Source organism: Galeopterus variegatus, unplaced genomic scaffold, assembly GCF_000696425.1.
Source record: "Galeopterus variegatus unplaced genomic scaffold, G_variegatus-3.0.2 Scaffold5912, whole genome shotgun sequence".
Lineage (NCBI taxonomy): Eukaryota > Metazoa > Chordata > Mammalia > Dermoptera > Cynocephalidae > Galeopterus > Galeopterus variegatus.
The window spans coordinates 4692-19030 of NW_007732023.1; the positions used below are offsets into that span (position 1 = coordinate 4692).

The window sequence follows — 14339 nt, forward strand, 5'->3', positions numbered from 1 at the left end:
GCATCAGGACAGGGGGCTCCAATTGATAGATCTTGGAGATTTGTCTGTGTAGAATATAGTACAGATTTTTCAAACTGGTTGTCACTGCCACAGCCCTCAGACTGGAATTTTCCAGGATTCCCAGTGAGGTGGTCATTGAATCAGAAACTTTTAAGTTAAAATCTTGGTAAAATTAAATGCAACTCATTCCAAGAAAAAAGCCTGAGCACCCTTACCTCAGGGAAATAGAATGAATGCCCCGAAATATATCACCACCTCTTCCTTATCCCCTGCCTTACTACCAGCCAATGATTCAGTGCTGCAGAGACTACAAAGCACCAGCTAGGAAAATATATACTTCCCTGAGTAATTCTAAGTGGGTCATGTTTTATTCCTTCCAGCTTAACTTTATGAAGAGGAAGTGCCCTTTTAAGGAATCAAGAGAGCCAAGTTACTTTTCTAGATGAGGGCAGTGAGATGAGTCTGATGAGAAGGTACAAGTCCTCAGGCATCCCCAAGCCTCTCTGGGCTGTGTTATTACTGCCATGTTCAGCTGTGTTATTCGTTTGGCCCCATCAGAAACTTACTCCAATTGCCATCAGCTCTGGTAATTATCAGACAATGATAATTTAAGCTAGTAACCAGAAGACCTCAAAATAGTTGGTCCAGAGAATATGGTTCTTCATTTTTGTTGAGAGCCTAAAACCTGAGTGAAACAGCCTCCTCCCTCTCGTGCACTGGTTCTATCTCCAACACTATTTCAAGTCCAGTCTCCAAGAGTGAACTATAGAGAACAAGACTCAGGTTAACAGGTAGAAGGTACAGGAAAGCACGTGGCAACACGCAACCGTCAGAATTTTCAAACAATTAAAAGCACTGAACATTAGAAGGATATTGCCAGCTACCCATCAAACAAAGGCTATATGGCAATATGTTGAGGATGTTGTAGATATTACCAGTAGGTTACTAGGTGACACAGTGAAATAGAGAGCAAATATAGCCACTTCCAACTGTAAGAGCGAGGGTACATCTGAATATCAGTCATCAACATTGCAGCTAGCACTGTAGACATCTGAAAGTTGGAATTTAGCCAGGATCAAGTGGTGTTGTCTTCCTAGAGAATACCATTTAGTAGTTCACAAAGAGGCCCTGTGTAGGTTTGCAAGTCCTAAGAACTCAGGGTCCTGACAGTTGGTTCTGTGCAAAGATTCTGGATCAACTGACAGCCTAGTAAGCCCAGCGTTACATACAAGGTTTAGAGCTAAGTGTCTGTTGAAAGTATCTTGTGAGAGTGGCAGGCCCAAAGACAAGGTGCAACGGGAGCACAACTTCCAGTGGGGGCCATCCTTGGCTTATTTCTCAGGATCTGCAGATAGCACCACAGGTATAAGGATCAGGACATCAGAGCCACTCTTTTATTTATTTATTTATTTATTTTTTTCAAATTCTTACTTGGAACTGTCTGGGTGTTTCCTCTTACAACTGGCTTTCAAATTTTCAGGGGATCTTAAACACTCTGGGAGGATCTCAGGAAAAATTAAACAGCCCTGATGGGCTTGGGACATTTCCAATAAAGTAAATGTAAGCCCTGAACCTTTCCAAACTCTTTAAGGGTCTTTGAACCTCGTATCGTCTAGTCAAGGTCTTCGAATGATGCTTGGTGGTTGATACCTCTGTCAGTCTATGGGAAACCACCAGAGCTTTCTAAAATTCTTCCAATCTCTCCAGCATCATTTCTCAGATGATAGTAATAACAGTAGCAATGATAACCAGGATGAAAATAATAGCTAACTATTGACTCCTAAGCAATTTCTATAATTTTTTTTTCTAATCCTTCTAAAAATTCTCTAAAGTAGCTGTTATTATTGCCCATTTTAGCATGTGAAAAAATTGAGATTCGAGGAGTTGTATTAACTAGATCAAGAAAGAAAACCCATGAGGAATTCCTATATTTGTACTCAGGTCTGTTTGGCTCTCAGGCCCTCACTCTTAAGCCCATGCTGCCTCAACCAAGGGCTTCATTACTATAGAAACTTCTATAATGATGTTTCAAGCCCTCTATTTCTTTCTTTTCAAAATCATTTAAACATTCTATTACATAAATTGGCAAAGCTTATGGAAAGTAGTCTTATGATTTTATAGTTACAATTCGCATGGGGCCTGTCACTTCAGAGTGTCCTAGAATGTTCCAGTGAAAGATCCCTTGGAGGAGACCAGATTCAGCTTGAGACCCAGAGATTAACCAACAGAGAAGATCCTGACACAACTTTCCCTCCATTCTCTACTGCCTTCTCAGTCTTCTTCTGGTTCATTCTATCTCATCTGCCCCAAATTTCATTATTTAAGCTTTTATAGGATTGTTTCCTCAGGGCAAGGACTTGTTATTTTGGACACAGTTTTATGGACTGTTCTACTTTTTAATACTATAGAAATCATAAGTCATAGTAATATTAAAAAAGGGGGATAACAAAAACAGGAGCAGACATTGTGAACTACTAGACTTTGAACAAACACGTAACATCACTAAGGAGGTCTACTTGGTTCTGTTTTCATCTAATTGAAAAATTGAAGAACAATTTCTGTTGTTTTCTTAAGATTACACACACAGTCATACATTGATAGGAACATGCTTTATTCACATTTTGGGATATCCGTTGTGTGGTGAATTTGTCTATGGAATTATAACCTCATGAAAAGAGATTACCATTTTTCTGCTGAGATGTCCTTAACTGCAAAGGGTGTGAATGGTGTTGCTATAGTAATTAAATCTAAAATCTTTCATAATCCTGTGCTTTCCATAGAGTAATGTTCAGCATTAGCCAAGGATGAACATGCAAACAACTACATGTATATTCAATAATAAAGCTTAATAGGTCAGGGAAGGAGTGGAATGAAATGAATACCTAATACCTCCAGAGATAACTAATGGTAGTTTGCCTTCCTAGTTACTTCCTTGACTTGTGTTTACCAGGACTTGAATATATGCATCAAATTGTCCTTTATTAACATCTAAATCCATACCAAGCTTGTTGCATGAGGGGTTGTTTAATGTCAACTGCTATGTAGATCGGCTATCTATTTCCAGAATTGTACATTGGAGAGCATTTACTTTCCATGTTAAAATTGTATAGAGTTGATGGGAGAGTGAAATAACTACTGAGTTCAGGCCTCCATGCTCTGGCTCTGAATGTACTAGTTCTACATGAAGGAGATAACCTGAAGACCACAATCTCATTTCCAGATCTGGCCTTGAGATGTCATGAGAGAGTTTCTGAGTCACCATGGCTTACCTTCAGATAGATCAGCAAATTAAAATGAGAAGAGCAAAGGCACATGGAAGACTTAGCTTGTGATTACCTGATAATAGTATTAATGGAGTCCATTATTTGTAACTGAAATGATGTCTTTACCAACTAACGATTCCCTGCCTTAAATTTCTGCTTCCATAAAACACTTTCATATGCATTAGCTCCTACTGTGCTCACCACCATCATCCAGTAAGAAAGCCAAAGTATTACTTCATTGAACAGATGAGGGACACAGATGAGGCTCACAGATGAGCTGGTGAATGACTTACCCAAGATATCAGAGTTTATGATTAGCCAGCAGTTGAATCCAGAGGTCTTGACTCCATCTTAATATGTTTTGTGGGTTTTTTGTTGTTGCTGTTAATTTTATTTAATATAAGATACTTTACAAATTATACTCTGTAGAAAAACATTATATACTCCCAAGTTCTGGCTGGAGATGATCTGGGTTCCATGTTTGCCTCCACGGTTTTTAGCTAAGTGGTTATGAGCAAGCTTCTTAACATCTCTAATCCTCAAAGTCACCATCTGGAAAGTGGGGATAATAACAGCACCTCCTTTGTAGGGTCATTGTGAGGACCAAAATCTTTGCTGCTGGGCCGGCCCGGTGGCGCACTCGGAAGAATGTGGTGCTTGGGAGCGCAGTGGTGCTCCCGCTGAGGGTTCGAATCCCATATAGAGACCAGTCCGCTCACTGGTTGAGCGTGGTGCGGGCACGACACCGAGGGTTGCGGTCCCGTTACCGGTCACAAAATAAGACAAAAAGGTAAAAAAAAAAAAAAAAAAAAATCTTTGCTGCTGGTCAGATACTTATCATTTTCTCTGACACGGAAAATAGACCCTTGAAATGTGGGAATGATTTATCATTTATTTTGCTGAACATTTAAATGTAAATTAACACAAAGACATCCCTACATATATTGCAATACATACATATATATGAAAAATGAAGCTTTTTATACTGACAAGCATAGGTAGTTTTTAAATGTTTGAGTTCTATGGGTTATGAGAATGATACAGTCTTCATTTCCCATGATGTGTTGTAAATAATTATTTGTTCAGAGTCATAAGCCTGCAACTGCAAAAGAAATACCAAGGTACATTTTTTTTCTCCTTCTCAAAGATCTTCAAAACATCCATTATTCTCTTGAAGGAAGGACAGTCATAAATCCTGCAAATTTAGTTTATCTGAAACCAACTCTAACAGTTGTCCTTCCCACCAGTCATCCTTTATATTAGTCTTTGGTTTTCAGACCTCAGTGAACAGACCCTGTTCTTATGCGGTTGAGCATAAAAGTAGAGGAGCTGTGCTTTCTTTGGAGACTTATGGGATACCCACTCTGATCTGAATCTCTTTTTAACATTTGAACATAACTTCTAAAATAATGTTTCCCCCTATTTATCAAATTAGAAGTTGCCTTTTCCCTTCTGGCTTCCCTTCTGGAAGAAGCACACAGGTGGAAATCCAGAAATGGGAATTTTAGGACTGTCTCTAGCACTAACCAGCTGTGTGACTTTGAGCAAAGCAGTTCACCTCTCTGAACCTTTCCTTCCTCATCAGCAAAATGAGGCTAGAAGACTCTACTGTTTCTGGGAAGGTGGGGGAGAGACTCAGTAGAAAGCAGTGCTGTGATCCAGTCAGAGCTGGAGGTTCTTTCTAGAAAGCTTTTGTGGAGGATGTGGGGTCTGACTGAGCTATGCAACAGAAATAGTATTTACAGAGTTGAGGAATGGAATTCTAGTTTGGGAGCTGAGCCTGATGCTGAGCCTGATGCTGAGCCTAGAAGAATAAAAGAGCAGAGCATGCTTGGGAAATGGTCATTGGTCCAGAGAGGCTGACACTGCCCCCACTTGAAACCTGGCAGTGAGGTCTAAAGTTGTATTTAACAAATAAAAATACAAACGCCAACCAGTCTTTGAAGGCTGTATAAGTGAAATTTGAAGATAATAATCTACTCTTCCTTCTGCAGCTCAAACTTGGAGATAGAGAGGATGACACTGGAATTAATACTCCTGTAGAAACAGAAGGCTCTGTGTGCTCCATAAATAATTTTGAAAGTGCTAGTTTATCACCAAAATCCAGACCACTCATATTTTTCAGGTACCTGGCCTTAGGAGAGAAATATTTCTTATACATATCATGGGCTCATATCTCTTGGATCAAATTTTACAGGAAAAGATGGGTCACATATCAATAGGTTAATGACTAGCCATTTCTTGCCCAGCTCTTTTGTGGCCACCGAGCTACCCAGCAGCAGAGGGCATGGAAAGGCAATGGAAGTTCATTGGACCTTTCAACCCTGTCATCCAGAGAGCCCCAGCAGGCTTCTACAACAGCATCTAGAGGTAGGGGCTGTTATCATGCCCCTGTTCTTTCATGAGAGACTCAGAGCTCCTTGTCCTGTAGAGATCCAATACCATGACCCACCTCCACAGTGACTGATCTGTACATTTATTGCACTTTTAGCAGTAAAAATGTATAAACTCTAGTCATCACTGGAGATGCTGAAATAGACTTTTTCTCCATTGATTTAGGGGAAGGTAGAGAGGGAAGATGTGTGGAGGGTGTGAAATAAAAATAAGAGCTCAAATATCTAATTAGCTGAAAGAATCTTGGTTCCTTCTGTACCTTTGACAGAATTGCACCTGTCAGATTGTAGCTCCGTTATTTTATCCTTGTTGCAAGATGTACCTGAGGATGATTTTAAAAAGACATTTTCTAACTCAAAGGCCACTCCGGTTCCTTTGTAGGATGCTTGAGGATGACCTGAAGCTGAGCAGTGATGAAGATGACCTTGAGCCTGTGAAGACCTTGACCACTCACTGCACTGCCACTGAGCTCTACCAGGTAAGAGGAGCTTAGGGCTTGGTTGTGGGCATAAAGGGATGGAGCAAAAGGAACTGGAATGGCTTTGATATTCACGTGCTTCCCCCCTGCTTTGTCTCTGGGTTTTGGAGAGAGGAAAAGAAGCAAAGATGTGCATAGTGTTCTGGAACAAGTCGAATCAGCTCATGCTTTCATTAAAGCTACAGTAAGGAAATGCCAGTCTCCTTAAAACTGCTTTCACCTCCTGCTACCTCTGTCTCCTTTCCACACACAAACACTGGCCATCTATAAGTAACAGAGATTGTCTTCCCTTCCTTTGGACTACTTGCTATCTTGGGTGAGGGGTAACTCTCCTTCGGTGACTCCAATGTGAGGCTTAGAGCCCACACTCATTAATTTAGGTGTAAATATGACTGCTCCCTTCACCTTTCCCAAATGCATCACTTCAGAATGCAGCTGAGAATCAGCACCCAACATCTTGTGGCTTACATGCAAATGGCAGTTGGCAAAACTTGCTGCTGCCCCTGTCTTCTCCCATTCTGCATTGTAAGTATTTACAGTAGATTACTCTCAAATGGGATGGCAGATATGTGTGTTTTCAGCATTTCCGATGAGACTGGAATTTTGATTTGAAAAGGCCATGTATCATCGATGACTCATGAGAACAGCAGTGTGGTGTGTGAGCATTTTCTGTGAGAGAGAACTGTCTCGAATATGGGGTTTTTCAGGGCCTGCTTATAACCTCAAATTAGGAATACATAAGAACTGCCTTTTTATTAAAGCCAATACCTGACCAAGAACTTCCTACAGTGAATATACTAAGTTATATAACTGAAACAGACCATTTTGAGGATTGCTCAGGCACTGATATTTCAAGATAGTTAATAAATATGGAATTTTATATTCAGTGAATATTTTGTGAGGAAGAGCCTACAAAGAAACCCTTTGGAAAAACTCTGAAGGCTCACCTATTCCCTTCTCCTCTACAGTTGTTCACCACACTAGCACCCTTACCATTCATGATGTGGTTGACCCTTGAAGAACGACAGGCTTTAGGGCACTTGGAAAGTCTGTGTGTAAATTTTTGAATCCCCCAAAACTTAACTACTTAACTACTACATAAGTAACTGTTAAGTACTTAACTTTGTAAGTACTAATAGCCTACTGTTGGTAGTCTGCTTAACTATTTGGTTAGGTATGCCATAGATTCATGACAAAACTTTTCTAGTACATTTACTGAAAAAGATCAGCATACAGGTGGACCCATTCAGTTCAAACCTGTGTTGTTGAAGAGTCAACTAACTGTACTTTTAAAATTGAACCCAACTTCATTATTAGGTGGCCAATTTTTTCCTCTCCTTTACTTTTCCATTTTATTGTATATGCATTTTTAATGCTTTGTAAAAAGTTACATCTTTGCAAGTTGGGTGCTTTATCAAGAACAAGCCCGGGGGAGTACAGACTACACTGTGCTGGCTTAAGCCAATGTCACAATTGTTTTCCAGGTGCTTTCTATACATTTACTGAATGCAAGCCCCTCCTACTTGAGGCATAGGCTTCATAGCAAATGTAAAACGCACACATAATTTCCAATGTCTGCCGTTTCTGCTTTCTGCATTTTGCCAAGGACAAGAGCATCATATTTGTAAATAAAACGAAAACAAAACAAGAAATTCTAGCTCATTGATTCTGACAGATCCCATGCTACTTTTTAATAAAAATGTTTGAAGAGTTCAACAATAAGTGAAATTAGATTTTGCACATTGTTTTTTCTGTTTTTTTTTTTTTTTTTTTTTTTTTTTTTTTTACTGAAACAATTGATTGTACATATCTGTGGGATACAGCATTGAATATCAAAACCTGTATGAAATGTATGAAGATTTCCCACATTGACTTCCTCTTTGTGTGACTACATAAATGCTGTCTGCTTTTTAGCTTATCAAATTGTTATTTTCTGTATTTTTTTTATAAAATTGCATCGGATCTGTTGGCCCACATTATCTGGAATTTTAGGATCTATATGCCGACTTGGTGTAAGTGCTGAGACCCTCTGATGATGAGGATTGGTGACTTGCACCTTTCCATGATATGATGTCATTATATCAGTCATGCATTCGTCAACAAAGCATAGGTTCTCACTTACAATTTGATGAGGAGATTGAACTGGGGATCTAAGGCAAAGCAAAAAGCCAACATAATCCTCATAGTTGAGTCAAGGAAGGAAGAAATGGGCACAAGCTTACAAACATTTGCAAATCAACCCTACTTATAGAGTTTGAGGATTGGTTAAGAGGAATTTAAGGCTAGAGACCAGGTGAGAATGCTTGTGCAGTAGTGGCAGCAATAATGATAGCAGTGTTTGGTGAGCTCTAGCTTTATGAGGCCTAAAATTCATGTTCAAATATAACTTTCTGTAATGTTTTCTAGGTTCCTCCTTGTTACAGCATATATCAGTACTTCATTCTGTTTTATGGCTGAATAATATTCCGTTGTATGGCTAGATCACATTTTTTGAGTGATTATCCATTCATCAATTGATGAACATTTGGTTGTTTCCACCTTTTGCCTATTGCAAATAGTGATGTTGTGAAATTTGTGTACAAGTTTTTGCAGGGAGATATGTTTTCAATTTTGGGTGGTTAGATATCTAGAAGTACAATTGCTTGGTCATATGGTAATTCTATGTTTAACTTATTGAGGAATCGCCAAAATCATTTTCTTTTAGAGAACAGAGTGCCATGTAGATAATACAGTACTATTCCCTCATCTTGTAATTGGGACAATCATATCTCTAGCAACATCAGGAGGAGGAGTACAGAGACTTCCATTTTTGGAGCCACCCTTGCTCTGTGCCAGGCACAAGTTAGGTGCTCTGACTTATTCAAACCTCACAGCAAAACTTCAAGCTAGGTTTGGGTCTCCTGTCTGAGCAACGGAATTTCAGAATCATTCTACTTGTGGCAGAATGATTAGGGGGAAAGCGTGCAAACAAACGCATTGGTTCATTAAATGATGTGCTCAAGGAGCCAGACCACACCATTGGTTTGAGCCAACGTTATAGTTTGAAACATTCTCAGAATGCAATGGCTGCATTCATGCAAACATATTCCAGTAAAACAACCATTTGCTTTCTGGAGGCATCCCCAAATCCTCTAATCCATAATCATGGCCCTCAGACTCATGTGTGGAAACTTGAATTATCTAGGTTTAATGAATATACACCAACCTTTTCCAAAAAGGTCTCAATACCTTCTGCTATGGTTTGGAGCATAAAGAATCTCGAGAGAATGCACATGTGGAAATGAAACAGAAGATGAAGACATGTCAGTTTCCAATTTGGCATTTTGGGACCGAGTACCTTATAATGAGAACAAGCTCTCATTTTCCTGCCCATCACTGCCATCTTCCACCTTCCAGCATTAGCCATGCCAAGCAGCTGACAGGGCCTGTGCACTAACACCAGCAGAGCAACTGGAAAGTGTTTTAATTCTAAGTGTGATTTCCTCAAATGAGAGAATGGAGAGTGAAGCCGAGATGGGAGAATTATAATATACACACTAAGGATGCCACACGGTCAGCCATGGAGACTTGGGGTCACGAGATTTTACCTTCTAATGGCTCTTTAATGTCAGAGATACACAATCATATATACACATGATTACAATAAGGAAGCAATAGTGATGGTACCCTAATAATATTTGGGAAGACATTGTGTGCTTTCTCCACATCCCCCACTGCATTTTGCTATCTTGGTTGGGACTGTTGGGGAGCAGACATGCCCATGTTGTGTTCTAAGGTGGTGTGGAAATGCTGGGATGGTGTAGGAGAGCGAGTGAGAGTATAGCTCGGTAGTCGGACAGACATGGGTTTGAATCTTAACTCTGCCACTTTCAAACTGGGTGACATGGGGAAAAATACCTAAGTGTCTATAAAATAGAGGGAACAATAACACCTACCTCATTGGGTCATAGTTGGAATTCAGTGATTAGGTGAATCTGTACAGACAAAAGCACTTGACACTATGCTTAGCACATGACAAGGACTAACCACTTTACATGATAATCCTCATCATTGTTACTACTAATAACAACTATCTAAAAAGTCTTATATTCTTTGAGATGCTACATGTATTACTTCCCCTTTTCTTGAAAGGAATGAGATGTTCAAGAGAGCTGCTGAATTATCTAGCTGGAAAACAGCCTGTATGTGGCAAACTTGAATGAAAAGGTTCTGTCTTATTCTAACATGTGTTAGCTGTGTGTATGCCTGGTCATGAGGGGTTGTAAGTGTAGTCATTAAAAGCATGGTTTTTGGATTAGAAAAGCCTGGGCTTCGATCCCAGCTCTCACATGCTAACTGCATCACATTGGGCAAGTCACATAGCATCTCTAAGTCTCAGATCTCTCTTCACTAAACTAGGATAAACTAGACTTGTCTAACTCATTAGAGAACAGTGAAGATCAAATGAAGATAGGATGCAAGAAAATGCTTTGAAACCCATGACTACTACATAGATAGGTGGTTATTCTTTCTTGTGGCCTTTTTCAATGTTAGCTGGAAACCCCCTCTTTGGGATCCATAGGGACAGACATTGCCTTTCATTTTGGCCATGGTGTCCATAGGGATCAACTAGGAGTTGGATTGATTGTCCTAACTAGCCCACAAAGACATCCATCAGATATGAATGACCTTAACTCCCCTCTGAGCCTTGACAAATTTTAAACCAGAGGTCCCAGGAAAGAAGGTCAGATTGCCAAACACACTGCACCAAATTCTCCAGGAAATTACGTGTCTCAAAGTTTTTCTCAAAGTATTGACAAAGGTGAAGATTTGAGTCATACCCTTTCATTGCGATTCTTACCTTCTCTTTCTGAGAGCCTGCCCTGCCCTGGAGAAAGGATTAAAGCCTCTGCTGTGCTGCTGTACTCACCTTGGTCATCTCTCAGAAGCTATCCCTAAATGGCAAATAAATAATCACTTGAAGTTGACATTGTACACTCCAAAATTCCAGAATAGTGATGGAATTGGACACAATGCTTTGTACTTAAAAGTGTCTGCATAAACATACATGTTGCAATGTATACTTTTTTTTAATTTTTATTTTGTCAGTATACAATGTAGTTGATTATTATGTCCCATCACCGAAACCTCTTTTGTTTTTTTTTTTAAGTTGGATATCAATGACATGGTTGGGACATGGGGGCAACTTGATGTACCTCACCTCGCTGACTGCATTTTTAATTCACAGCTGCTGCTGTTGGTGTCATAGATCTAGAATCCCACCCTGGCCTTCCTCATGCAACACTTATTGAATTGCCATTTTCAAGCCAGTCATCCAGGGCAGAGAGTGATGAGTCCACTGGGGTTTGGCTCAGAAGTGGCCTGATCCTAGGACAGGCTTCTTGGGAGTGGGGAGGTATTGTTTTCTCTTCATGTCCCCACCTAATACCACTGAACCTTCGCTTTTCCTTTTTGTCAAATTTTTCTTCTTATATTTTTTGGAATTAAAGGAACCCCTGAAAGTGGGGAGTTAAACCTGGAATCAATTTTCATTTACAGCTGAGAAGCAGTTATTGATGCTGTGCTTGCAGTTCAATAAAAGATCTAAAGATATAGACCTTGTGCTTTTCTTTCGATATAAGCAGACTAATCAGTCTCAAATGTTTTTTTAACAAAGAAATTGTATTGACAGGTTTATTAAAATTGCTGTCTTTAAAGTTTGAAGCTATCTGCAATTTGACATATTCCAAAGGTTTCTAGAATGTGTGGTGGCCAAACTCCAGGACTCCCTCCAGCACATATTCATAGAATCATGTAAACAGCTGCTTAATGTTTCATTGGATGATATGATGATGTTTGATTTATACAGCCCTAGGCATGTAGACCGTTATACTCTGTGGCAGGATGGTTTGCGATGCCTGGGTTCTAAAGCCCAGTTAGATCTGGGCATGGCTCTCTAATGCCCCAATCCACTTAGATTGGTATTAGAAGCAGCAGACATTAGAAATATAAAGGTACTAAAAGACATAGGTATTGTTAGAAACTGCCTTAAGGGCATTTTAATATTAATGCCATCTTCTTCTTAATGTGAATTATACTGAAACCTTAGATGACTTCATTTAGTCCAGTTCAAAGTTCGGAAAACATTGAATCTGACTGGAAATGTTCAATTAGTGACCAGGCTCAGCTAACGGACTGCAGATAAAGCTTGGAGTGGTATGATGATGCTTTAAAAGCAGAGTTGAACGATTCAAATTTTCTTTGAGCACAAAGGCATTCTAATGTGTTATGTCTGAGTACATTATTGTAAGTAGTTACAGTATACCCCATTTTATTTAACTTAATCGTCTTTCTTTTTCTGCCTAAGGATTGCCCTGGTGCTCTTTGAAATGTGCACTTCATTGAAAACATGTTACTGGAGATGTGTGGACTTTTTAACTGCATGTTAGTACCATAGCTGCACCACGAGCTTATTACCATTTACAGGAAAGAAATTGTCTTCTTAGCTCTTCTCCTCAACTTCGTAACTTTATTTTTTATCTATAGATCTCTAATTACCTCTCACACAAAAAAGCTTGCTTTTAATTCAGATACTTGATTTTGGTCTTATATGTGATCCAAATTTTTGTTTGTTGTTCCTGTTGTTGGGCCAACTTACTGGCTAGTTTGCTATTTGATAATTGCAAATGAAATGAATTACATCACAGCTGAAAACATGAATATTTTGGCAGCTTTGGGATGTGTTCTTCACACCTGGAACACACATTGAACTATCAAAACAGTAGCCAAGTTAAATTTAAAGCCTGCTTTTATGTTTAAAGTTTGCTAATGAAAAAGGTGCAATAAATTTTACTCCTGCTATGAGCTGGCTCTTTTGAAGTTGATGTGCTGTAGTGAATACATACATTAGTTGTTACAACAGAAACTCTTCCGTGCTATAATCATTCCTGTTTTGTAGCCACAGTTCTCCCTCATCATGCTGAACAAGTTGTTACCTCCCCAAGGTTTCTCTACATTTCCATTTACTTTGTTATCAGCAGAAAGGCTGGGGAAGGCCTCTTCGGTAATGACATCAATACAGCACACACAGCAAGAGAGGTCAGCCTGTCAGAGCTGTAGAAACAGCAGATGGATTAGGATGAAACCGGGTGCAAAATAACTTTGATAGAGTCTTTTAATGTAAACAGTTTATCTGTCATTGCCTTTCAGTGAAATCCCGCACAAAATGATAGTGTTTGGGCTGTTAAGGCTACTGAATGTAGCTGAATAAAATCCATACATTGTCATACTCAAACTATCCAGCAATTAGAGAATGAAAGGACATTTTAATTTATTCATTAAAGACAGGAAAGTAAATAGGATAACATATAAGGTTAATAGAATAACATTGGCCTTCATATTCCCAAGATTGTGTTTCCCATTTGGCTGTATTAGCATAGAGACTAGATTAATAAGAAACTGCTTAGGGCTTGTATGATGTGATTTTTAATATGCTTGAGGCAAGTCTGTGACTATTTAGAAACCCGAATGCTGAATTTTTCATTGCAATTAGGTCTTCTACTTATAGTACCAAATATTTTGACTTGTAATCTCCATATAATAGAAAGCCTTGAACATTAAGAAATGCGTAGAAGCACAGCGTTTTTACATATTGTCCTTGTCACATGGCCAGTAATGACCACATACTGGCTAAAGTCCACTACACTTTATGAATTATCCATCTATGAGCATTTTGACTGCAAAGCCAATGGCTCTTTTGCTTAGCTTAACACTTTTCTTTCAATGATCCTAAATCAGACACTGGTGAGGGTGTGCTGCTTGCCCTAAGACCCAAAAGGAAACAAAAATGGATATGATCTGTTATTTCAGAGTAGATAATTCTCACGTATGACAGGGATGACCACAGCCTTTTTATCTACAAAGAGCACACAGCACATATCTGGCTTTGTAAAGAGGGTGGCATTGGGGACTGGCCAGTTAGCCCAGTTGGTTAGAGCATGGTGCTGATAACACCAAGGTCCAGGCTTTGATCCCTGCACTGGCCAGCTGAAAAAAAATAAATACATAAAATAACAACATCATTCAGGGTTACAAATAGCATTTTCCATCTGAGCTAACAACTTTAGATAGTAAAGAATAAGTTAAGCCATCTGCATCAATTGGGTGTTGATGGAGGGGATCTTTTTTTTTTTTTTTTTTTTTTTTTAAAGATGACTGGTAAGGGG

At 39.2% G+C, this 14339-nt stretch overlaps 1 protein-coding gene across 1 annotated transcript in view; it reads left to right on the forward strand.

The window, feature by feature from the left end:
* The first annotated feature begins 6039 nt into the window (after positions 1 to 6039).
* The window catches only part of AFF2 (AF4/FMR2 family, member 2), a 115919-nt gene continuing 107619 nt past the window's right edge, over positions 6040 to 14339 (forward strand). Inside the window, exon 1 of the mRNA XM_008590180.1 lies at positions 6040 to 6135. Coding sequence (XP_008588402.1) covers positions 6040 to 6135 — 96 coding nt within the window. The remainder of the gene's footprint in view (positions 6136 to 14339) is intronic.